Source organism: Anomalospiza imberbis, chromosome 9 (genome assembly GCF_031753505.1).
Source record: "Anomalospiza imberbis isolate Cuckoo-Finch-1a 21T00152 chromosome 9, ASM3175350v1, whole genome shotgun sequence".
NCBI classification, from domain to species: Eukaryota; Metazoa; Chordata; class Aves; order Passeriformes; family Viduidae; genus Anomalospiza; species Anomalospiza imberbis.
The window spans coordinates 7,838,892-7,864,891 of record NC_089689.1 but is presented as its reverse complement, the minus strand read 5'-3'; the positions used below and the strand labels follow the sequence as shown (position 1 = coordinate 7,864,891).

General features: G+C 43.4%; 1 protein-coding gene across 1 annotated transcript in view; it reads left to right on the top strand.

The window, feature by feature from the left end:
- The first annotated feature begins 1,531 nt into the window (after positions 1-1,531).
- The window catches only part of DHX9 (DExH-box helicase 9), a 37,869-nt gene continuing 13,400 nt past the window's right edge, over positions 1,532-26,000 (top strand). Inside the window, exons 1-25 of the mRNA XM_068199533.1 lie at positions 1,532-1,736; positions 3,373-3,513; positions 4,484-4,598; positions 4,853-4,965; positions 5,320-5,465; positions 9,116-9,162; positions 9,571-9,704; positions 10,345-10,434; positions 10,529-10,690; positions 12,016-12,093; positions 12,405-12,596; positions 13,215-13,356; positions 13,838-13,920; positions 15,065-15,221; positions 15,405-15,505; positions 16,103-16,316; positions 16,510-16,604; positions 16,749-16,822; positions 17,455-17,607; positions 18,991-19,151; positions 20,796-20,907; positions 21,521-21,682; positions 21,789-21,916; positions 22,986-23,215; positions 24,734-24,849. Of these exons, the coding sequence (XP_068055634.1) occupies positions 1,626-1,736; positions 3,373-3,513; positions 4,484-4,598; positions 4,853-4,965; positions 5,320-5,465; positions 9,116-9,162; positions 9,571-9,704; positions 10,345-10,434; positions 10,529-10,690; positions 12,016-12,093; positions 12,405-12,596; positions 13,215-13,356; positions 13,838-13,920; positions 15,065-15,221; positions 15,405-15,505; positions 16,103-16,316; positions 16,510-16,604; positions 16,749-16,822; positions 17,455-17,607; positions 18,991-19,151; positions 20,796-20,907; positions 21,521-21,682; positions 21,789-21,916; positions 22,986-23,215; positions 24,734-24,849 (3,257 nt within the window). The 5' untranslated portion in view covers positions 1,532-1,625. The remainder of the gene's footprint in view (positions 1,737-3,372; positions 3,514-4,483; positions 4,599-4,852; positions 4,966-5,319; positions 5,466-9,115; positions 9,163-9,570; positions 9,705-10,344; positions 10,435-10,528; positions 10,691-12,015; positions 12,094-12,404; positions 12,597-13,214; positions 13,357-13,837; positions 13,921-15,064; positions 15,222-15,404; positions 15,506-16,102; positions 16,317-16,509; positions 16,605-16,748; positions 16,823-17,454; positions 17,608-18,990; positions 19,152-20,795; positions 20,908-21,520; positions 21,683-21,788; positions 21,917-22,985; positions 23,216-24,733; positions 24,850-26,000) is intronic.

Here is a 26,000-nt window from a genome sequence, read left to right as displayed (position 1 = left end):
AGCCATACATTTAATGTGCCGTGTGCCTGGGTGTGCGCCGTCAGGAGGAGTGATCCCGTCAGGAGGAGTGATCCCGGCGCGCTGACTACAGCGAATACCCACGCTTTGGCCTTTGGCTCGGAAGTGTCTCTGGGCCCGGTTTGGGGCGATTCAGCAGCTCCGTGTCCTGATGTTGGGGCCACAGAGCTGGAGGCAGCTCTGCAGGTGGGGTCTCACCAGAGCAAGTCGCTGATGTCAGATTGAAAGGTGCATTTTGTTGTGTCCTGGGCTGAACCTCTTGCTGGCTGATGATCCCTGTGGCTGAAACATGAGGGGTCCCATGCCCTGACTGCTCCTCATGAAAACAATGATTGCAGGGTGACCGAAAGGAGGGAAGAGAGATCCGGGATGTACTGGGGCACTTGAGTGGTTTTGCCACAACCAGTGGCACCACGGATCACAACAACAGAATTGTGATGGATTGCATCCAGAATTTCACTTTCAAAATTCTTCAGAGGCAAAGCCTCTCTCTCTCTTCTTGGATCTGGAAAAAAAAAGTCCAGGACATTTCCAAAATCTCCAAAAATCAGCCTGTTCTGCTCCACATCTGTACTTTGCCTCACTTTTCTACACTTTTCCCTTACCCAAAGGAAAAGCTGACAAAGAACAGGTCATAGTTTGTACTTTTTCCTGGCACAGCACAACTCACCCCCACATCCACCCCCGTGGAACACCCAGCACTTCTGAAAACGTGCTGTGTATTTGTGCTGAAATCCAGCCTTATACACTTTGTGTCACCTTCAAGCCCTTCTGGAAAATGAAGAGCCCGGCGCAAGGATGACAGGCCACAGGACACACACTTACCCTCTGTAATTCCTGGTCCTGCTCCAGACGGTACATGAAATCACTTCTCAGATCCGTGCTGATCTGCTCCGCAGTGAGCTGGAAGTGCAAGACATTACTTGGAGGCTTTTGGACCCCTCTTCTTATCGACATCCTAACTTCAGGATCACATCAGCCACACCAACATCGTGATCCCAAATATCCCTGAAGGATCGTTTCCTGCATAACTCCCTGAAACCAGTTATGCCTCTGAGCTGTTTCATTTCACTCATTCCAGTGTATTAAACATCCATCTCCAAAGAAGTTTCTCAGAAAGACCGAGAACACTGAAAAAGGACGATTGTTTAAATTGAAACACTTTGACTGCTTGAGAAACACACTGGATTCAGCAGCAAACCAAAAAGTTGGTTCAGACAAGAGCCCGGCGGAGGGGCGCTGCGGGGCGGGCGCAGGGAACGCGCCCGGCTCCGCCCGGCTGCTCCCGGCTCCGCCCGGCTGCTCCCGGCTCCGCCCGGCTCCGCCCGGCTGCTCCCGGCTCCGCCCGGCTCCTCCCGGCTTCGCCCGGCTGCTCCCGGCTGCTCCCGGCTCCGCCCGGCCGCTCCCGGCTCCGCCCGGCTCCGCCCGGCTGCTCCCGGCCGCTCCCGGCTCCGCCCAGCCGCTCCCGGCTGCTCCCGGCTCCGCCCGGCTGCTCCCGGCTCCGCCCGGCCGCCGTCGGGCCGCGCGCAGGCGCTGCCGTGCGGTGCTGCCGCGGGCCCGGCGCCGGCTGGAGCGGGCGGCCGTGCCCCGATGCCCCCGGCCCCGCCATGGGGGACGTGAAGAACTACCTGTACGCCTGGTGCGGCAGGAGGAGGGTGATGCCGGCCTACGAGATCCGCGCCGCCGGCGGCCGCGGCCGGCAGAGCTTCCTCTGCGAGGTGCGGGCCTGCCCCGCCGGGGGAGCGGGCCGGCCGCCCCGTGGGGGGCTGGGAGCTGTGAGGGGGACTGGGCTCTGCCGGGGACACCGAGGGGAATGGCGCCCTCCGGGGCCCTGGGCGGGCTCTGGGCGTATTGCCGGGGCCCTGTCGGGCATCTGGGGCCCTGTCGGGCATCTGGGGGTTGTGCTGCGGGGTTGGAGGCTGCGACGGGAGCCTGGGCTCTACCAGAGGGAGCTTGGACCGTGCCGCGAGCGTGCGTTCAGCTCCGGGAGGGGCCAGGAGCTCTGCCAGGGGGTCTGAGGACCCTGCCGAAGGGAGTACTGGGCCTTGCCGGGGATCTGGGCTTTGTTAGGGGTCTCGGGGTGATGCCGAGGGCCGGGTCGGAGCCGGGGCTTTGCCCAGGGAACGTGGGATCAGTGCCGGGGGCCTGGGAGCAGGTCTGGCGGCTCTGTCAGAGGGAACCTTGGGCCCTGCTGGGGGTGCTACCGCAATCTGGGCTCTGCCAGCAGGAGCCTGGGGTCAGCGCCGGGGGTCTGGGGTCCTGCCCGGGGTCTGGGCCCTGCCCAGCCTGAGTGAGAATCACTGGAAGCCGAGGCCTTGGGGAGGGCTGGGGCGCTTTTAGCCAGTGTCCTGGCTGCGTGTGCACGGTGTGAAAGGAGCGAAGAAGCCCGAATGATGTTCTTACAGGGAAAACGGATTGGTTTATTTAAGGGTGTTGTGTGTCTCTGCACTCTGTGTGACCCTTCTTGCAGTTAAAATAATTGGTGAGGGATAATGTATATCACCTTTGCCAAGAGCTTTGGTCTGCTCTTGAACTTGAGATGAAATATATTAAAGAATTATTGTTGGAATGGTTGCTACTCTGCACTGCTCTAATAGTAGTTTACTCCTGCCTCTAGATATTTGGGATGGGGGAGCTGTGAATTCAGGTTGGCTCTGACAGATAGCTGTCACTAAGTGTGAGGCCATGTGTAGAACAGATCAATTCATGAGTGATGCCATGGATTTGCACTAAACACCTTAAATTTGTCATTTTACCCTTCCCTCCCCTGTTTGTTTTCCGTGTCAGTAAGAAAATAAAGAAACTAATGATGCCCCATGTTTATCCATGGAAGCTTAACAAGTGAAAGGATCAGTCTCACTGAAACATCTCTCTTGCTGATTTTTGCAGCCTGGTACGAGAGCTGTGAAACCTGTATGGTTACTATGTGGTTAGAGGTACCATTGTCTAAAGTTAAAAAAAAAATCAGAAATAAATCACATCTGTGTAGTTGGAATAACATGGAGCTGTGGCTGAGTAGGCGCATTGTCACTCCTGTCTTTGTTGTCCAAGGGTTTGGGATTTAGCTTGAGGAAAGTGACCTTGTGCAAAGTTTGCTGTGTGTTGCCAGGATCCCTTCCTACACTGATTTTTCTTCTTCCACAAGGTTTTGGGAAGCCCTTGTACTCTGAGAGGAGAAGTTCTCAGAATGTGAGGGTTTGTTTTTCAAAACCTATATGTAATATTAGTTATATTATTTCTTAGTAACATTATTTCTCCTGTACTTAGCAGCAGCCAGGATTTGGTGTTCCCGTGGGTGTTGCTGGCCTCCAAGCCCCTTTCAGCTGCACATGAGCAGTGTGTTGTTCCTTGCAGGTCAGAGTGGAAGGCTTCAACTATGTTGGCATGGGCAACTCTACCAACAAGAAGGATGCGCAGAGCAATGCTGCCCGAGACTTCATCAACTACTTAGTGCGGGTGAATGAAATGAAGAAGGATGAAATCCCTGCTTTTGGAGTAAGCTGCTCTTTCTCCTTACCAAAGACTACTCTGTCGTTGTGCTGCCATGCTCCCAGTTGTGTTTCATCCCTGGAGTTCAGTCTGGTACCACTGTGCAGTGATGAATGTGGGGAAGGCTGAGGCACATACAGAATATCATGGAATCGTGGAATCATTTAGGTTGGAAAAGACCTTTGAGATTATCAGGTCCAAGTGAATGTTTTAGGATGATCTGGCTAATACAGCTGCATGTTGTATTTACCAGATCAAATGATGCAAAGCTGATGAGGCTGGAAAGAATTCAGAGTCCCTCTGAGGTGCAGCGTGGCTTTCAAAGTGCTGAGTACTCACACCTGACACTGTGAAGTCTTAAAGCCGTGCTCTTATATATATATATCTATATATATATATAATCCTTTAAAAATAACCAAAACCAAAAATAACAATCACAGATATATCAAACCAGACATTGAAAATCTGGCATTTTTAAACCATAATTGCTTCAGGTGTGTAACAGGATCACTTTTTTTTATGTTTTGTGAACATTCGGCAGTGACTATCACTTAAAGGCTGAGGAAGAGGAGGGTAACTCTGTCATTACAGCAAGTTTGGAGAAATAAATAAAGCATGAAGTTATGTGTTACCTATTGAGAGGGAAGAATCTTCTAGTGCTCCATTGAGGATATAGGAGTTTTCTGAGTGGAAGCAGCCTCCCTGCCTCATCAGCCTAGGGGGACCCCAGTGGGAGCAGGACTGTTATTTTGGTTTTAATGTTTGCATTAGTTTCTTGGCAGTTCAGTGTTAAAATATTCACAGTTGTGTTACTATTGGGATTGCTTCTGAGTAGTAACTATTGCATATTTACTGGGGATAACTGTAGCATGATGTTGCCAGAGGTCTTTAAACTTCCTGAACAGTTTCTAGCTAAATAGTAAAATGACTTATTCTGCACCAATGTGCTGAGGTTTTCCTTCATTTCCTTCCCTAGCCAGCAGCAGGTGATAACCCCACTGGAGGACAGGAAGCAGCTAGAGATGTCACTGGTTCCAGTTCAGCTGTGGGGGGACCTCTTCCTCCACATTTGCTTTTAAAAAGTGAAGTAGGTAAGACTGAAAACTGTAATTTCTGTGTATTTGAATGTATTTTGGCGGAGATTTCTCCCCCAAATTGCATCACTGGAGACAGGACACCGAAGTCATAGTTTTGAGGCAGAGTTGTGGATGACTGCATGAGATCTGTGGGACTGGTCATGGTCTGTCAGGATGGCCAGGCAATGCATCTCCATTGCTAAGAACATGTTTTGGGGAGTTATCTTATCTTGTCTTATCTTATCTTATCTTGAATTTCTGTGTGGTAGGCAATGGACCAGGTGCAGCACCTGGAAGCTGTGGCAGTCAAGGAGCTCAATGGGATCGGGGTGCAAACTTGCAAGATTATTATTCCAGAAAAGAGGAGCAAGAAGTGCAGCAGGTAAGTCATGCAGAGGAATTCTCCTTTAGTTCTTAAATAGGTATCTTTCATCCTCTTTAATTTGTTATTTGCATTTTTAATCAAGGTTGCACTTTTCTTTTGATATTTTGATGTTAGTTTAAGCTGCAGATTTATTTGTTGACTTTTAATGAGGTTAAATTGTTTAAGCTAGGGACAAATAAATCACTCTGGATAGCTTGAACATCCAGGACTTTTGCATAGACATTTTATTCTGAAAATAAAGAATTACTGAGGACTTTTTTGGATTTTCTGTGATGTCTTAATTATTTTATAGCATACAGGTGAATTACTTAATCTTGAAACTGGTAAATGATACTCTTTTTTCCATATTAGACCTCAGAGTCAGAAGTGGACTTAAATGCAGACCTTCATGGGGGTTGGACCTTGGAAAATGCCAAGGCACGTCTGAACCAGTTTTTCCAAAAGGAGAAGATCCAGGAAGACTATAAATACACTGAAATGGGGCCTGATCACAACAGGTTTGGTAGTTTTAGTCACTATCTGTGTGTGAAGGGTTCAAAATATTTTTGACAGTGGTTGTTCATATTTACTTGCCACGCTCCGTAGAGCCATAGTATTTTAGCCAGGACCAACAACATCCCTAAATATTGATATGGGGGTGAGGATCCTCAGTGCAGAGATCTGAGGGATTGAAGAAATTCCTGGGAAATTCTGCATATGCAGCTTTTAAACTGATTTCTGTCCTCTAGTCAGCTGCTCGGGTGTCAGTGTCTGTGAAAAGAGAGCTCAACTGCTTGTGGTAATTGGTCTGTAACTGTTGTTGCCTTTGTGCATTTTAAGTAAATCTTAAATTTGCTTATATTGCAATGTGCTTTAAGGACATTTCATATTTTTATTTTATATCTATATTATTACTATTATTATATATATATTTATTATAATTAACTTTTTTGGCAATAGAATCTTCTTTTGAAAAAAGCAATTTGGCAGAATCTTCCCAAAGGAGTTCTGAGAGTCTTATGTTTCAGTTCAGACCAGCTGGAGATTACTCCTTTTTGACTTTTAGCCATTCCACCAGAGAATTTGCACGTGCTTCTCCCAAATGAAAATAGTTCATAACAGATTGTACATAAGGAATTGATGGTTTTTATTATTTTATCCCTATTAGGAACTGTCTTTACAAATCATCCAGACGTTATGATATTGTATTATTTCTGGTGAAATACAATGGTGTTTTGTGGCTGGAAACAATGGCATGGTGCTGCTGCTGGATTGTCCTGATTGGGTTTGGTGTTGGGCTTTTTTGAATTATATAAACTTGTGTTCTATGAGAGTTATATTTTTAGAAAGACAGGAGAATTTTCCTATTACAGCCTTTTCAAGAGAGTCCCACTTGCAGGACTTACTGTATTCTTTTGTTAATGAGTCTTGCAATCATTTGGAACATCTAAAAGATGTGTATTGGTAGAGAAAGTTGTAAATTCTCATTTAAAACCTGTCTTCAAGTCGCTTCATGTCAGTTTATGTGTCTCAGGCAAGGCCATTTCCTTTACTTGAGTGACATAAGAAGTTAGTTTGTACAGTACTAGTAATTTAAATTATGCTTGTTGCAGGCATAGCTTCTGGACATGTCTTCTATCTTGTAGTGTAGGTAACCAGTTTGGGGTAGTTGGGGGTGGGGCTGCAGCCCAGCCTCATCCCCAGTGGGCACAGCTGTGAGAAGCAGGTGAGCAGCACTGACAGCAATGAGCCATGGAGTGCCCAGCTGCACCCAGCAACCACCAAAGGGAACAGAGGGCACACAGGTGCAACGTGTGAACATGAGGGGATAAAAGGCTGGGCTGAAGAACAAGAAGGGCAGAGGCTTGCAGCTTTCTGAAATGTCATGGTATTACTCTGTATGGGTGAATGCTTAAAGCCTTCTGAAATTGTGTGATGATACTCTCTGTATCATGGCTGTCTCAACTTAAACATATGCTGTGACATTGTAGTGTAGGGATTATTTGTGTAGCTCCTTTTTGGTAGACCTTCTGCAGCATTAAACCCCATGTATTTAAATTTATCTGGTCTTGAGCAGAATGAAATTATACTGATGGCAGTATGTTTCTCAGCCTGGTTATTGTTCTTCTGGAGTGCATTTCAGAGTTTCCTATATACTTTTTGTTCAGGGAAGCGTGTGTGGATTGCTCTGGATGGAATGGCAGAAGGGGCTGTTCACTGCCTGCTGCAACAAATCAAATAGGCATGAAACAATCCTAACATGTTGTAGGGCTCATTGAGAGACAGTTGGATTTATCCTTTTGGTATGTGTAACAGGAGAGAGATGTTTTTGGGGTTTTGAGGGTGTAAAAAAGTTTAGGTTGTTGTGTTTTTTTAAAGAAATACCAGTTATTGTGCATCTTGCCAATCTGTTTTGGGGATTTTTTGAGGTAATGATCAGAGATATAGATTATGACAGATATGTCAGCCATGCTATCAGAGGTTTGTGGTCAATTAATTATATTCGTAGTCTGAGAACTTAGTAATAGCTGGAAAACTTGAATTTGGAAACTTTAACTATGATAGGAGGGTGTAAGTTGTAAATATAAATATGGCTGTCCTAAAATACAAAGCATGAGCTCATGTTGAGGGATGGGATGTGGCTTTTCTGTGTTGGGATACCTGTGCCTCCTTCTGTTCCTGCTGAAGACCTACACCACAGACCTGTGCCTGCTAACACACGGGCTGCTGAGGCTGGACTAGGGAATCATGTGGGATTCTGCTGCAAACTGATTTCTGGTGTTGCTGTTCTCCCCTCAGGTGGAGGAGAATGAGATTGAATGCTGACTGTAGGCCGGGCTGAGAAACATACTGTCATCGGTGTCTTAGGTGGCTGTTGTGTCCCTGAGAGCCAGTGGCCTTCGACCCCTGAAGCCACTGTGCCTGAAGGTCAGTTCGCTGATAGCACAGGAAGGAGGGCTAATCTGAAATTTCAATCACTCACTTAACCTTTTTTATTGTTTGTTTGCAGCAAAAAATGAAGGATGCAGGTGCAAGGCCCAGCCTCCACCTGTGCAAAGGCCAAGCCCTAGTTTCCAAAGAGGATCTCAGTCCAATAAATTCCAGTCATGCATCTTGAATCACATTTGCCAGTTTAAATCCTGTCTTACAAGAATTCAGCTTTAATACTTCATGTGGCAAATACAGGCTTAGGTTTGGGATTCTTAAAAGCATGGGTCATGATTTCTATTCTCCTCTGTTGAGCATTTTTTTTAAGCCTGAATTCTTTCCTGTGAGGGTGGTGAGACCCTCGGATAGGTTGCCCAGAGCAGCTGTGGCTGCCCCATCCCTGGAAGTGTCCAAGGCCAGGTTGGATGGGGCTTGGAGCAAGCTGGGATAGTGGAAGATGTCCCTGCCCAGGAACTTTAAGATCCCTTCCAACCCAAACCATTCCCTGATCCTATGATTCTGTGATGGATATGCCAGTTAACCTTTAACTGAACTGGTTACGTGTCTACTAAGCAAACTGTTGGGTTTGCTAACAGAGTTACCCTTGAGTAGCTATTACTCTGTTACTCAAGTTTTGTTGTTTCTAGAATATGGCAATACCCTAGGGAATGGAAATTCATGCAAATTCAAATATTCTGTCTCCTGTTCAGATAAGTTCCATGTTTTTGACTAAATGACCTGGTTTGGTTTTGTTTATGCTCTCAGTTGATCAAGTGTGTGGCAAAGAGCGGAGTAACTGTATTAAATGTTGCATCTAGTCATTAAACACAGGCTGTTAGTGGGTAACATTAGTGTAATACCATTACTACTGTGGGATACAGTTAATGGTACATTGGGATGCATGTTAATGTTACATCCCACCTGCTTTATAACTGTTGCCTTAAACTTGGACAGCTCAGAGCATATTTCCTAATAATGTGGCTGAAAATTTCAGTGCTGAACAGTGGCACATTCAGAGCTCTTCTTATCAAATGTACTGGTTCTGTTGATGACAGGTCTGTTACCTACTACCTTGGTTTTAAAGGGACTAAAAGCAGTAATACTTTACCTTGGTCATTGGTGAATTGAGAGCTTCTGACTGAGGACAGAGCTCCTTACTGAGAAATATTGGAAAGACTAAGTATGTCTGCAGTGTCAGCTATTGGTAGGTGTACCTTTGTGTTCTTTCTTTCTCTTGCAGGAGCTTTAATGCAGAAATGAACATTTATGTGAGGCAGCTGGGCAGAAGTAAGTGCTTCTATTTATTTTTTAACTTGGCAAGAGATGGATATTGGTATAGAGGAACATTTGTGGGTACAGAGTTTATTATAGTTATGTATTGGAGCCACTTCCAGAGCTAAAGGATCATTTGTGTGATGTTGCTGGGTGGTACTGGACAATCATACTTCCTTAGGCACTGAATGCAGAGAAACTTCAGAGGATTTAGCAGTAAAGTAACATCACACAGCCAGTGTGAGCTGGGCAATGGAGGGGCCTGGTTGGATTTTATGTTGGAATTCTGGATTAATGAAGATTTGAGACTGTCCACGAAACCTGGTCTGAGTGTACAGTCAGAGAGCCCAGTTCAGAGTAGTATCTTCTGTGGAATCTGCTTGACTCCTTTGCTGCCACAGCTCTGACCTTTGTGTGCTGCAGGGATTTTCAGTCGTGAGCATGGATCAAACAAAAAGCTGGCAGCACAGTCCTGTGCCCTTTCCCTGGTCAGACAGCTCTACCATCTTGGTATCATTGAGCCTTACTCTGGACAGACGAAGAAGAAAGGAGAATCGGTGAGTTTGGCAGGAGGGACAGGAATTGTTGCTTTTATCTCTTAACACAGAAGCACTGTCATAAACAGGAGTGAGTTAAGAGTTTGCTCTCCATATTTAACATCTTACAAGTTAGTACTAATTTTTATTCTTCAGCAACTGTTTCTGTTCTGGTGAGTGATTTGGATCAGAAATATAATTTCACGTGTATGTGATTGGATTAGTTACTAATTTTACATTCTCTTAAATGAAATAGGATTTGTAACAAATGTTATTTTCAGTATAATTTTTCTACAAGCTTGAATATTTCTGTCTAGGCTGGCTGTTTGGATTAATTGTCTGTCACATGAGCATTTTCTGGCAATTCAAATATATATATGCACACATGTACCAAGGAATATATGTTATTTTGGTATTTGGTTGCAAGTTTGGGAACGTGTTCCTCTGAAATTAAACTCAGATATTTAAAAATAGCCTACAAATCCTTATTCAATGAAAAGTCACCAAAACATTCCAAGAATGTGAATTCTGAACTGACGATACCCTTTAACCTTCTTTCACAAGGAGGTGTTTGATGGTTCATCTGTAATAGCCCACAGTTATGGCTTTCAGTCCCTGTCTTTTTGTGTATAATGATGTGTAGTTTTAAAATATTTCCTAGTTGGAACCCTATGAGGTATCGCTGTCTCCTGACTTAGAAAATCATCTGCAAAAGACTGTACGGGAACTGTCCCTGGAGATCGTGCCTTTGGTGAGTGTGTGGTTCAAAACTCCAAGTATGGACCGTCTCACCTGCTCATTTAATAATTTATCTGTCTTTGCCCACTCTGCTTTTGGATTTATAGCCTGAAGATCCCAGTAATCCAGTTCTGATCAGCGTTGGCAAGCTGGCCCATTTTGAACCATCACAGAGACAAAGTCACATGGGAGTTGTTCCCTGGTCACCACCTCATTCCAACTGGAACCCTTGGACTGGCTGCAATATTGATGAGGGTCCGCTGGCAAATGTAAGACAGCCTAAAAAATGGACCTGTTGCTTGATTTCCCCATGCTTCCAGAACTTCTAAATGCTTCTCCCCCACCAGGATGTAAAGTATGAGCTGTTGCAAAGGAGAAGGCAGTCCACTGATAAAATTTATTCCCTTCTTGACCTGGAGGCAGAGAGTTCTGTGTGTTTACTTCATGTGTTATCAGGTCTTGACCAGTAGTGTCTTGAGTGTCCCAATTCTCTGCTTTGTTTCACCTTTTGCCTGCTATTGTGCAATCCATACAAAGTTCATAATTGAATTTACAGGGAAAGTTCATGGGCATGTCATTTATAATTCTCTGGCCCCTCTTTCCCATACTTCCATGCTCAGACCCTTGTTCTGGGAGGAGAAACTGTTCCAAGCCAGTGCCACTACAAAATCAACTGACTTCCTTACTTTTTGTCATTTCTAGTCCCATTCAGCACAGAAAAAAGTGAAAAGCAACAGTGTGTCATGATAAAATGAAGGAGAAGGGAAAGAATGACTGGTTTGTGAAGTTCAGAGGGTAATTTGGACTGACTGGAATAAACTGGTCAGAAAAGACTCTTGAGGCAGGAACTTGATTTTCCTACAACATTCAGATTGCTTATGGCCAAAACAATAATTTACTTATTTCTCTACTGGAGTTTTTTCCATAAATTGCATTAATTTAGTATTGATTGTTATATATTGATGTTTTTAAATTATAGGGAGTAATGTAAATTTAGCAGTTGCTGCATGAAACACATAACCAATATGGACATTCCAAATTGAGCTGGTTTCAAATCTCTTCAGGATTTACCTGTGCTAGTTCTGACTGGAACAGCTGACTTATTTGTACTAAAAACAGCTAGCCTGTTGGTACCAAATTTGCATTTCTTCAGATTTCCTTTGCAGATGTTAGAAACGATTTGCCTTATGAATTCTCTTCAAACTTTTAGCTTTTCAGCTACTGTTTAAAGGGTGGGTTTGTGTTTACATTAGGTCATTACTTATATTAAAAACTCCTGTTTAAATCATCTTTTTGGTTTGCTGCTGAATCCAGTGTGTTTCTCAAGCAGTCAAAGTGTTTCAATTTAAACAATCGTCCTTTTTCAGTGTTCTCGGTCTTTCTGAGAAACTTCTTTGGAGATGAATGTTTAATACACTGGAATGAGTGAAATGAAACAGCTCAGAGGCATAACTGGTTTCAGGGAGTTATGCAGGAAACGATCCTTCAGGGATATTTGGGATCACGATGTTGGTGTGGCTGATGTGATCCTGAAGTTAGGATGTCGATAAGAAGAGGGGTCCAAAAGCCTCCAAGTAATGTCTTGCACTTCCAGCTCACTCCGGAGCAGATCAGCACGGATCTGAGAAGTGATTTCATGTACCGTCTGGAGCAGGACCAGGAATTACAGAGGGTAAGTGTGTGTCCTGTGGCCTGTCATCCTTGCGCCGGGCTCTTCATTTTCCAGAAGGGCTTGAAGGTGACACAAAGTGTATAAGGCTGGATTTCAGCACAAATACACAGCACGTTTTCAGAAGTGCTGGGTGTTCCACGGGGGTGGATGTGGGGGTGAGTTGTGCTGTGCCAGGAAAAAGTACAAACTATGACCTGTTCTTTGTCAGTTTTTCCTTTGGGTAAGGGAAAAGTGTAGAAAAGTGAGGCAAAGTACAGATGTGGAGCAGAACAGGCTGATTTTTGGACATGTCCTGGACTTTTTTTTTCCAGATCCAAGAAGAGAGAGAGGCTTTGCCTCTGAAGAATTTTGAAAGTGAAATTCTGGATGCAATCCATCACAATTCTGTTGTTGTGATCCGTGGTGCCACTGGTTGTGGCAAAACCACTCAAGTGCCCCAGTACATCTTGGATGAATACATCAGAACCAACCGAGCTGCTGAGTGCAACATAGTGGTGACACAGGTGAGGAATGTGCGGCCACTGCCGTTCTGTAGTGGATATGAGGAATCACCTCTTGGTTAGGATAAAATCACAGAACCATGGAATGGTTGGAAGGGACCTTAAAGCTCATCTCATTCCAACACCCTTCCATTGTCAGCAATGCTGTCTACTAGATGAGGTTACTCCAAGCCCCATCCTTCCTGGCCCTGAAGGGGATTGAAGGATGTGTTGAGGAACCTTATTACCATTGCAGGACATGGTTCATAAAGATACCTCCTCAGCAATATAAGTAGGAGAAACCTCAGCATCATGTGTATTGTCATTTGGAATGCTACTCTTGCATTCCAAATTTTACCGTTGGATAACCTGACTTGAACCTTGCCCAAGTGAAAACTCTCAGCAGACCCAGTGGAAATGATTTGGGAAGTAGTAGCTGGTAGTTTCCATATATCCTTATATCTCTCCTTTTTGAAAAAAACCCTATGTTGTTACACTATTAATGTTTAATAATTACTTTGTAAAGAAATCTTAGGACGAGACATCTGTAGCATTTAGGATTTCCTTTATTGCTTTCACTGGTATTGTGATAAACTTCTAAAACCTCTTCATTAAGTTAGGGATAACTTTTCCACCCCTCAGCCCCGGCGGATCAGCGCGGTTTCCGTAGCAGAGCGTGTGTCCTATGAGAGGGGGGAAGAGCCTGGGCAGAGCTGTGGGTACAGCGTGCGGTTCGAGTCTGTGCTTCCTCGGCCACACGCCAGCATCCTGTTCTGCACTGTAGGTCTGTATGGCTTCCTTATGTTTGGAGCTTATTGTGGGTCTGAACGCTGAGTTAGCAGCAGAAATATGGTTAGATTGAAATTTTTATGAAGTCTGCTTAGAAGATTGAAAAGGTTTTTTTTGGATAAATGTTTGCTGACATTGCCATTGTGCAAGGAAAAATTAATATTTTTGTTCGGAAGTCTGATAGTACCGGTCTGATAACACACAGAAATAATACCATGAAGAGAGAAAATTGTCATATATTGATTGTCCTTAAAAGACAGAAGGGGAAGCAGCACTGGGTGGGAAAGACGGAAGAGTGTCTCTTGTGATAATGCTTCGTGGCCTTGCCATCACTTGTACAAAGGAAAGCATGGCCATTAGAGATGGGGTTGGAAAAGGGGCTGTGCAGCCTGCACACTTCTTAATTTTTAAACCAGGGGCTGGGAGGGGGAAGGTTGAACTGTTACGTGAACATTTACCATCTGTTTCTGGTTTAGGTGTTCTTCTGAGAAAGGTGGAGACTGGGATCCGTGGCATAAGTCACGTAATTGTTGATGAGATCCATGAGAGAGACATTAACGTGAGTTAGCTGGTGATGACAGTCCTAATCTCTGTATGCTTCTGTTCTGTTTAACATCTGTATGTGTTTGTGTGTAGTAGCCAATATGCAAGAGGAAACTGGGTCTTAGTGAGTGTCAGATGTGTGAGTTTTCCTTCTTTGATAACATTTTTAGATCTCTTAATTATTCCTTATCTAAGTAGCAGAGCAAGGACCTGTGCTTCCTTGCTGCCCTCTGACTGTTCTCCTGTTAGGATTCCCTGTGTCCTGGTCCTCTCTGGAAAATGGAACACCACAGTACAAACACATCTTGTCCAAGTGGGGGAGCACACTGAATGACACTGTTATTTTGAAGTGCTGTTTTTCCTGACACTGTTGTATTACTGGTGGTATTCACAGAACCTGCAGTCTTGATTGTGATACATGGAAATTCAGGGTTTACATGAAGTAAAATACAAGTTGATGATAGAATTAGGAGAGATATTATATATAATTTGAAATGGCAAACATGTTCTGTTCCCTTGATTATTCTGTATAGTTTTCAGCTTTGTCATACCAAGAGTGAGAGAACCCATGAAGTTCTGATATGTTGTTTAAGCTTGTTTGGACAGAATTTGGGACTCATTTGAATAAAATTGCAACAAACGTTTTCTGATACATCTCTTCATATATTAAATGTACATTAATGATGTAAAATACAAGTTTAGAAATGGTGAGTGAGATTGGAGTTTTTGTCTGTTGAGCTAAGTGCGTGCCTAACTAACTGCATGGCAGAGCTAAATAAATGTCATATTTAAACAGAACTACAAACATCACACATACATGCACTGAGTAGTTCCTATTTATTTTATGAATGATGGCTGCTTTATATGTAAGCCAAGTTTAAAAATACCTGGGGTTGTAATGTAATTGTTAGGAAGGAAGCAAACTATATTTGTAGAAAAGAAAAAACCTTCTTTACACTGGAAATCCTAAAAACCACTTATCCCAGGCATGGCAGTAATTTCAAAATAAAGCACTGACAACTGTTTCTGGTTTTAGAACACTTTAGCTCTACTTGTTACTTCTCTTGCTCAGCAAATGTGTAATTCCTTCTGGTTTCTTGGGAAGATACTGCTTTTTATAGCTGTGAAGTTAATGATGCTCTTATTCTCTTTCTATGCAGACTGACTTCCTTTTGGTGGTGCTGAGGGATGTCATTCAGGTGTATCCTGAAATCAGGGTTGTCCTCATGTCTGCCACCATTGATACCAGTATGTTTTGTGAATACTTCTTCAATTGTCCCATCATCGAGGTCTATGGCAGAACCTTTCCTGTCCAAGGTAAATCCTTGGTTGCACTTCCAGAAACTGCTTGAGCTTTTATCAATCTTGCTTTCATACTCTGAAATATCCTGGTAAATATCCTGGTTTATTTCAGGAGACTCTTGAGAAGTGGTGTAAAGAATTATGTTCCCTTATGCAGGCTTCCAGCAGTCAGTCCTTATCATCTGTCTGTCCTTGCAGATTATTTTCTGGAAGATTGTATTCAAATGACTCAGTTTGTCCCCCCACCCAAGGAAAAGAAGAAGAAAGAGAAGGATGAAGAAAGTGGTGAAGATGATGATGTATGTTTGAATTTTAATATGAAAAATTAAACAAGGGCTGGTTTTAGTACTCCAGCTTGACTGTAATTCATTTGGCACTGTTGAAATGAAACATCTCTAGCAGCTTTCCTATTTTTAATATATGAGATTGCTGTTAACTTCAGCAGTGGAACTAAATTTTCTTCTTGCCCTTGTAAACTGAAGAATTTCTTTTTCATTGAAACTAAGGTTCTCATGTTTTGTCAAACTACTTCTCTTTAAAGCTAAAACTGAAATGCTTTTGAAAGTGAAGATGAGTAACCTTGGAAGAAGAACTAGAGAAATATGAGCTTAGTGGTACCTTTTTAGGGTGAAAATTTAGATTCTCTCCCTTCTCTTGCGGTTGATATTTTCAATGCTTACATACATTGTCAAGGAAATAACAGTTTTATTCAACTTTTAATTTGTAGGTTTGAAATTTTGTTTGGGCCACTTAATTGAAATCTTTTTTAAATGGCCATTTTTTCTTGAAAGGCATCCATCCACATATTTTACTTTCTTAGTTGCTTGGCCAGCCAGTCTCTGTAGTTTGAGTAAATTAATTTATATGATTTCCTTTGTGGTGTTTTTCTTTTGTAGGCCAACTGCAACCTTATTTGCAGCGATGAATATGGTCCAGAAACAAAGAACTCCATGGCTCAGCTGAACGAGAGAGAAACCTCTTTTGAACTCATTGAGGCTCTGCTGATTTACATCAGGACTTTGAATGTCCCAGGAGCTGTCCTTGTTTTCTTGCCTGGCTGGAACTTAATCTATACAATGCAGAAGCATCTAGAAATGAGCCCTCGCTTTGGTACAAGCAGCTGTTTTGTTATATTTCATCTTTTCCCAAAGAAGCTACTGACTGTGTGAAGATGGAAGTTGGATGAGTGGCTTAGGGAGCTAATTTGTTGTGAGAGTGAATGGCCAGAAATTTTTATGTTGTGGAAAGAAGAAATGAGATTCACACAGTAGTAGTTACGAACCTTTTTGTATTCCTGTTGTAGGAGGCCACCAGTACAGAATTTTACCTCTGCATTCCCAGGTTCCTCTGGAGGAGCAGCGTCGAGTGTTTGATCCTGTGCCTCCTGGGGTGACCAAAGTACGGAGCCTTCTCTGTGTGCAGTTCTCTTGGGCTTTTGGGGAATGTATTGCTGACTTTAATAAATTCTGTAGTTTATCTTGCTGGACATTATCAGCTTTTTCAAACCAAATAACGTCACTTTGCATTTCCTGGTTTTTATAGGTTATTTTATCTACCAGTATTGCCGAGACCAGCATTACCATCAATGACGTGGTCTTTGTTATCGACTCTTGCAAGTGAGTTCATGAAGCTGCTTTTTGTTTCATAAACCCTACCCTTGGGAATGCAAAAGAGGTTTTGGGAGCACACAGAAGTGCTTTGTGTTCCCATGCTCCCTAAGCTGAGTTTGAGGACTCTAACTCCTTCAGGACAAATCAGCATTGTCTTTAGCTGGTCAGCATAGTGGCACACCACGTTGGCATCTTAGGGGACTGGGTTGGTCACGCTGGCACTATTCATATGAGGTGTCACTGGGTCTCCACACCAATTTGGTGGACGTCATCTGCCAAAGGAGTTTTGCAAACTCTCAGTGTCTGGCTGATGATAAAGAGGAAGGTTTTTGTAGTCTGTTACACTTCCTGCCTTGCTGTGCATGTTCTCTGAGAAAACTACACACAGAGAGCTCATGAATTCATGAGAATTTTTTGTTTTTTGGACAGTTGTGAGAACATTATTCTGTGCAGTAGTTTGGGGCACTGCTTTAGAAAGAGTGTGATGCTTTAGTTTCCAGACTGATGCCTGACTAACACAAAAAGGGGGTGGTTGGCTTCCTAAAATCACTGTGACGGCAAGCCATAAAATAGGAACTGATTTGGCAGGGCTTAAGATGACGGACATTTGATCTTTAGTGGTGTTTTTCCTGTAACAGGCAAAAAGTGAAGCTGTTCACTGCTCACAACAACATGACAAACTATGCCACGGTCTGGGCATCAAAAACCAATCTGGAGCAGCGGAAAGGCAGAGCTGGGCGCGTGCGAGCCGGGTTCTGTTTCTATTTGTGCAGCAGAGCTCGCTTTGAGAGGTGAGGCTGTGATCTCCAAAAATACCCTCAGGGAATTCTCCCAGAGCTGTTGGGTGCTGCTTTGGGTCAAACTGGGGAACATTGCAGAAAGCACAAAGAGGAGATGGAAGATGTTGGCTCACACTGAAATATCTGTTCTTTGGCTCAAAAAAGTGTACATATGTTATGCTTTTACCCATAGCGTGAGGTGGATGAATAGTTCGTGATTTTAGTATTAAGAATGTCACTGCAACCTACCAAACTTCTCAAGAAGAGAGCAATACTGCTTGGGAATTGAGGCAAGGAAAAGAGCTTTGTAATGAGGACAAGGCTCTAGTCTGCCTTCAAACACGGGGGGCATTGCCATGTAACGGGCCGTCTTGTTGTGAAAGTGATAAAAAGCAGGGATGGCAGATGTTAGTTTTCTCTCCATCCCCATTCCATGGCCAGGAAGCCCCTTCATGGTGCTCTAGCACTTTTCCTGTTGCTGAAACTTTTGACCTCTCTGCCAGACTGTTTTTCCATTACTGGAGCCATGGAAATCTCTTTGCTGGTTGCAGAAGGCAACACAGCTGTTAGTTATACTCTTATCTCTCTCCTCAATGTTTCAGTGCCCCTTTCTCTGGCTGTTACAGCATAGCTGTGTTTTGATGTTCAGCTTTTTGTAAACTCTTGAAAGCCTCAGTTGATCAAAAACTCTCATTGAATTTCTCAAATTTATTTAGATCTGTTGTTGAGTACAGTGCAATGATTTTAATTAATAATTTTTGACAGTGAACTGATTTTAGGCTACTGAAGTAATCATGGTTTTAAGGTTGCCTTCCTTCAGAGAATATAAACCTAAAATATGCAAGTTCCTTAGTGCTTAAGAAAGAGTGTGTGTGGACTTGTACAGATAGTTTTTTGAGAGAAATCATCTAAATCTGGTGACAGCTGAATCAGGGTATCTGTTCAAGGTGTTTTGAAACCTTTTCTAGCTGCACTAGAAAAGTACTTTTGTGTAGAGCAGGGTGAAAGCAGGTTGTCTCTCAGGAGTATAAGAGCTTCCTTATCAGAGCCAGAGAGGATTGTAAAGGACAAATGTGGGGCTGGACACAGCCATGCTGCTAACTGTGCTCCAGCCCTGCAGGCTCTCTGTGGTCAGCTCATGCTAGAACCCCCAGTGGGCAGTGGAGATGTGAGGACTATTCCCTCTGCATTCCCAGTGTAAATTTACCCCAAAGGAGAATGGAGAAGTACAGAATTTTGCGATAGAAGAGCCCAAGTTCCAGGAACACAGAGAGAGCTGATGGGTGGGCTCAGAGACAGTTTACTTTGGAGGGCAGTAGTTTCTGCTTGGTGGAATGACCCCTCATGGTGATCAAAGTCTGTGTTCAGAGAAATGGGACTTTGTTCTCATTCCAGGCTTCAGACTCACATGACGCCCGAAATGTTTCGAACACCACTTCACGAAATTGCTTTGAGCATCAAGCTGCTGCGCCTGGGAGGGATCGGGCAGTTTCTGGCCAAAGCCATCGAGCCGCCCCCTCTGGACGCGGTGATCGAAGCAGAGCGCACGCTGAGAGGTAGCCTCATGTGCCCACGGGGCTATGTAGTGATCCTGGGCTAGTGGAACTGGCTCCAGGTGGTCTTCCATGTATGTGATCGCCAACAAACGGCTTTACCACCTCTGGGTGCATTGGTGGAGCAGCATGTTCTGGCTGACACAGCAACCTGGAGGCATCATGTGGGTGGCAGTGGCTTGTGCAGCTGAAGAAATACTTGAATTCCCAGTGGAGTGTCATTCCTTTAAGAAACTTGAGCCTTCAGACTTGAGGCTTGTTTTGTTGTTTTACCAGTAAGTTATGTTAGCTTCCAGCTTCCTGTTTTCCAGCTGTGGCACTGCTGTGTTTGACTTAGACTCAGTCCAGTGCTTGAGGCATTCACAAAACTTCTATAAAAGCTTTGTGAAAAGCTTGTACTGAAAAACAGAGGTTGGTAGTTTATTAAATAATTACCACTTTGTACAGTTTGCTGACCCATTAGCTCAGATTTTTTCAAGAAATTAAACCTCCAGTTTATGAATCTGTGTGAAAAACAAAAAAACTGACGTGTGGGTTAGGTTGTCTCCCCACTCTCTTCAAGGAACTAACTAGACTATGAATAAAATAGAGCAGGGAAGAACTCTAAATTTGTGCTTTAGATGTAAAACATGAGAGTGACCTCAAACCTCAGTACACTTTGTAAATGTCACTAAATAAGCACTTCCTACAATTTTTAACAACTGAAATATCTTTTTCATTGTTGGTTTTATGGAAGAATTGTGTGCTGAGCCTACGTTGCTTGTATACAGAAGGGAGACCAGAATGAAAAAAAGATTGCTGGGGATACGTAGTCCGGTTTAATGACTTTCTGTTCTGAAAATTATTAGTACTTTTCATACTGTGCAGCTGAGAATTGCTGAGCCAGGGGAAAAGGCAAACATTTTCAGTTCTAACACCAAATAGCTGTATCTGCAGGTGCCTCCCCTTCCTGGATGACCTGAGATTTTTCAGTGCAGGTACACTGCTAGTATGTTCTTGGGGAGGTGAAACGTGTTATTTTTCAAAGTATTCTTTAGGCTTTTGTGTTCAATAGATACCAAGAAAAAATTATTTTTATGGTGGTCAAGGAATTCTTTGTGTTTCCTTTGCCATTTAACTGCTGAGGCTACAAAGCTTCTTTTTTATTTTATGTGAAAAAACCTTTGGTAGCTTTGAGAATGAATACCGATGATATTTTTTAGGTAGTGGGAGGAGGGAAAGGCAGGTAAAGCCTCAAGGAAGAGTTTGTGGTGGTCTCTTTTTGATGAAGAGGTTTCTGTGATTTGGCAATGGCAATAGAGACTCCACAGCTGGTTGTGACAGAAATTAGGTTAGATTCATTAGATAATAGGTAGTGTAATAGGGGTTTGTACAGAAGCAAACTGAAAAGGAATGGAAAACTATGTATGTGAATTACATTGTGATTATTCTACTTGCAGAGGAGGTAGTAAAAATTCTGTAAAGCTAAAGTAAAACTTGTCTGACCTCAAACCAGTTTTGAAAATCAGGTTGGCAACAGTGTAACCAACATTAAACTTAAATATGAGTGAGGTTCAGTTTAAGCACAACTATTGAAAGTGTGGATTTCTTATCTAAAGATTTCTGTGGTTAGCTAGCTGTCTTTGATAACAAGGGATCTTGTTTCAGAGCTTGATGCCCTGGATTCCAATGATGAGTTGACACCTCTTGGAAGAATCCTGGCCAAACTTCCCATTGAACCTCGTCTGGGCAAGATGATGATCATGGGCTGTATTTTTTAGTAAGTTGAGTGGTCTCAGTAGTCATGTTCTTATTTCTCTGAGTTCCTGAGCCTCTTGCAAGAGAGAAAAAACAATATATCTAGATGAGCAATAAATGCTGCAGCTGGGGAGAGGTGACTGAATCTTCATGGGAGCAGAGAGGAAATAACTGCCAGTGTAAGCTATAAAGTGGTCAGGAAATTCAGTTAAAGGCAAGACACCAGTGGAGGCTGAGTATTTCTGAATTAAGAGTGGGACTTGAAACACCTAGGTATTACAGTGAACTAGATGTGGGGAGATATGGAATTCAGCAGTGAGATAAGGAGAAAAATCAGTGTCCATATTTTGCTTTAGTAGAAGATCTGTTCTTTGTCTCCGTGGTGGACGTGGGGTCCTGTGATTACTATAGGGACCTTTTCACCAGAAGAAGGTGGTGTATGGGTGGAGGGGAGGGTAGATAGAGCTAATTTAACATCCACTTCCAGGGAAGTGTTTCAGTGAAGAATTCTAGCAGATAAAGTCCAAATTCCTACGATCTCTAGCAGAGAAGTTTTCCCTGGTATCTGCAGCCTGCAGCAGGTGCTGGCAGCACTAACTCTGAATGATCCTGATCCCTTCTGTGGTTCCTTTCAGTGTGGGAGATGCTGTATGTACCATCTCTGCAGCTACCTGTTTCCCTGAACCTTTCATCAATGAAGGCAAACGCCTGGGTTATGTCCACAGGAATTTTGCTGGGACCAGGTATTCAGATCACGTAGCTTTGCTCTCTGTCTTCCAAGCCTGGGATGATGCAAGGTACGTTGTCTGGCACAGCAGGTGATGGGAGGTTACAGGTGAAGAACACAGGGTGAGCTTTTCCTTGCCTTGGTCAGGCTTCCAATTCCCTCTGTTTGTTTTTCAGAATGGGTGGTGAAGAAGCAGAGAAAAGATTTTGTGAACACAAAAGACTCAGCATGGCTACTCTTAGAATGACTTGGGAAGCAAAAGTCCAGCTAAAAGACATACTTATTAGTTCTGGCTTTCCTGAAGGTGATTCTGATTAAATTCAATAGTATAATGATTGCATTTTTCATTCTGAGATGATAAATAAATAACGAGGATAATCTGTGTTGAGCACCCAAGCACAGGGGGAGTATAGTGAATTTGCCATAACACTGCTCCACTTTTACAGCTGTGTTCAGGTGGAATTTTAGTGTTCTCTCCTAAAGTTGTGATGGCTGTGGTGCAACACGGAGATTTTGGAGGTTGAGGTTAGAGCTGCAGGATTAAAAATCTATTAAACAGGAGTGTTACCTCCCTGACTTTCTCCTTCACTTGTTCCGTCTCCAAAATGTGCTGTGCTTTCCCTCTTCTTTCCATAGACCTTACTGGGGAGTCTGTGATCTGAACAATGTTCTGTTCTGTGACTTCTTGGGTTTGTGCAGGAAGGATGATGTGCAGCAGTGTGCCAAATGATTCCATTTTCTAGAGAAAAAAATTCTTAAACTTGACCAGGTTCTGAATTTGCCTAATGTTGCTGAGGAGCTCAGTGAAATGGCATGACTGCCTAGATTAAGCAGATGTTTATCTCCCTCCCTTTTCATTTTTTTTCTCTTTAAATTCCTTTAATTTTTTTCTTCTCATGCTGTTAGGATCACTGCTGCATTTTTGCGTAACTTTTTTCTGGGCAAGATGACTTGAAAACAAGCCACCAGAGACCCTGGGGGAGATTTGTAACAAATGAACTAAGAAAAGCATGTATTTTAACCTCCCCCAAAAGATCTGTCTCCAAAATAAATGCAGTAAACACATTGTGGTACAGCACATTCTGGACAAACCCATCTCTCTTTGTTTTGAAGAGTTTGGGAGAGAAAAATACCTCTTTGTAGTAGTATTTTTCTGCTTTTCTTTCTTCATTAAGAAATAAAAAATTGAATGTAGAATTTATACGCTCTGAGTGCAAAGGTCATTGGAGATCACATCTAGCGGTTGATTCAGTTAGAAAAGGCATTGACCCAGGATCCTCAACAGCTCTGCATTGATCCAGGATCTTAAATAGCTCTTGTGCTCTCCTACATGTCCGATGGATTTGAGCCACTCTTCTGTTCTCTGCCAACAGAATGTTTGATGACTCAACCGTTTAACAACACTGGCCCTGATAACAACCTGGATGTTGTCATCTCCCTGCTGGCTTTTGGGGTCTACCCCAATGTCTGCTACCACAAGGAGAAGAGGAAGATTCTTACCACTGAGGGGCACAATGCTCTCATCCACAAATCATCTGTCAACTGCCCTTTCAGCAGCCAGGACATCAAGTATCCATCACCCTTCTTTGTTTTTGGAGAGAAGGTAGAGACTTTGGGTTTAATCTTGATAATGTGCTGCCAAGTAGTTCAAGAGGCTCTTTTTGGTAAAGAAGTCATAAGAAAAAAACCTGACTGCAATATCTAGTTAGTTTTAGTGTGGGGGATGTGGGGGTGTTGTTTGTTGGTTGGTTTTCTTTCCAGGAAGTAAATGTTATATGGTCGTGGTGTCACTCAGCCTCCTAGTAACTTCCAGACAACCGTTTTCAGTAGAAGTAGAGGTGCACAGAAAGTTCCTGTGAGTTTTGTTACAACACCCAGGTCATAGAGAAAGATCTAAATCATTATCTTCATTAAGAGTTTGTTTTAGGAGCTCTTCCAGCTAATTAGGCGTCAGAGAATTTTTATCTTTATCACTGCTGCTTATGAATCCAGGGAGGAAACAGGAAGGTGGAATGTTGCAGTGGGGTGCTCCTGTTCTGGCCTGTGTCATCTCTTGAGGATAATTCACGTTTCCCAGGCATCACCCCAAAGGTCTCCATGAGCTATGAATTTGATGTACATTCTGTGCATGTCCATTGCACCCCCCGTGAGCTCTCCTGTGCTCCAGTGACAGCCATTGTGAACTCAGCTACTACTGCTCAAGGAGCAAAGGAAGACAATGCTTTTGTGTTTGGTGATAACTGGAATTTTAAATCCTTTGAGTACAGGGATTTTGTCTTGACAGTCTAGATTCCCAATCTGTAGTTCAGAGCCGTGGTGAGGCTTTGCTGCTTCTTCACCCTCTGTATCAGGATCCCGGGAGGGTTAGACCACCCTGACCATCTCTCTCAACTGAGATTCCCCTAAACCCAACAAAGGACTTTTGAGCTCAAAAAGTTTTACTTCATTAAATGAAAGTACACACAGCAAATGGAGAGTGACTAAGATAGTGGCTTAAGAGTAGCTTAGACAGCACCTGGGTGAGGCTGGGATGCTGGAAGGATTTGTGTGCAGCTCTCTTCCTGCCCATTAGGTACCTCTTCTGTTCCTCTTTAAACTGAGGGGCAGGGGCCATGTAGCAGGGCTGGTATGTCTGGCTTGATGCTGTCCAAGTTCTCAGTTGAAGCTCAAGGTCAATGTAATGTGACACAGCAGTGACTGCATGGACATCTGGCAACTTCCACACTTGCATGAGTAGGAGCCCACTAAAGTTTTTCATCACAGCCTCAGTAATTGAAGGGTGGGAAGAAAATTCAGATGTGCTCTGGTCATTTTAAGGCTGGCAAAGTATGAGCTGGCTCTTGCAAAAGCTACGTAACTGCAGACACAAAAATGAATATTGTAAAATGGAAGATAGTTTTTGTTGAGGTTTTACACCAGCCAGTGCTGAATCCCTGTAAACCTCTGCCTGGCATTCAATTTTGTATGTGCACATGCTCTTGTAATTTTCTGACTTTATACCTAGCTTTATTATGTTTTGTTTGGGGTTTTTTTAAAACAAAATTCTCCAGTTTCAGTGTCCAGAAGAAGGTGCAGAGCTCTGTTTTCCATTTCAAGAGTAATTTTCCTCATTAACTTGCAGATTAGAACACGAGCCATCTCTGCCAAAACCATGACCTTGGTGAGCCCACTGCAGCTGCTCCTCTTTGCTTCCAAGAAAGTCCTGTCAGATGGGGAGCTCATTCTGGTGGATGACTGGTATGGATCTGCTTGTGCTCAGAATCATGGAGTGGTTTGGGTTGGAAGGGTCAAAGCTCATCCAGTTCTGACCCCTTGACTGGGGGGAAGTGCAGCTAATGCAGAGCAAATGTCTGTACAACAGGGATCCCAGAGCAAGCCATGCACCACAGGTGTGTTGGGAAGGCATGACCTTTCCTTCCTGTGAGGAAGGGACAGGTTAATTGAGCCCTGTTTCATGCAGATTATCTGCTTGAACTGAAAACAGGACAAGGCAGTTTCCATAAAAACTGCTGGTTTTTTCCTCTTTAACTGAAAGGTGAAAGGCACTTTGTGTTTTCAACCTCCTCCTCAGACAGAGACTGAGGAAACCTTGTTTTCAGCACAGCTTGAGGAGAGAAATGTTTCTGGTCATGCAAATTTTATGGCCATCACCAAATAACATCTGCATGGTTGTTTTGTTTGTTTTGCATTTACCCCCTAGTCGGTAAAACGGAGGCAAAGAATTCCTTAAGCTTAATTTGCTAAATTTTGAGTGTTGGAGCTTTCAAAATCTTGGAGCCTCATGTTTCCAGTTTACTTTGTATTTTTGTATCTTGCTGTTTTGATGCAAGAGGCTACATGTTGAATTTATCCTAGTATAGAATGATAGAATCACAGAATGTTTTGGGTTGAAAAGAACTTTAAAGCTCATCTCAGGTCCAAACCCTGTTCAGCCTGGCCTTGGACACTCCTAGGGATGGGGCAGCCACAGCTTCTCTGGGAAACCTGTGCTAAGGCCCTCACCACCCTTACAAGGAAGACTTTCTTCCCAATATCCCATCTAACCCTGCCCTCCATCAGTTTAGAAGAATTTCCCCTTGTCCTATCACTATCTGCCTGTGTCTCCTTTTGAATGCCCTCTTCAGGCACTGGAAGGGGCTCTAAGGCCTCCCTGGAACCTTCCTTTCTCCAGGCTGAATACCCGCAGCTCACCCAGAGCAGAGGAGTTTCAGCCCTCAGAGCATCTTCATAGCCCTTCGTTAAATTTCAAGAGCAGATTTTACCAGAAGAACAGTTATGTTTTAACAATGCCAAATCGTGGGGATCTTTCAGATTTGCCTCCTGAATTTCTCACCCCTTCAGTAACAAATTAGAACTTCAGAGATGAGAAAGTAGATTTCTGGCTCAAT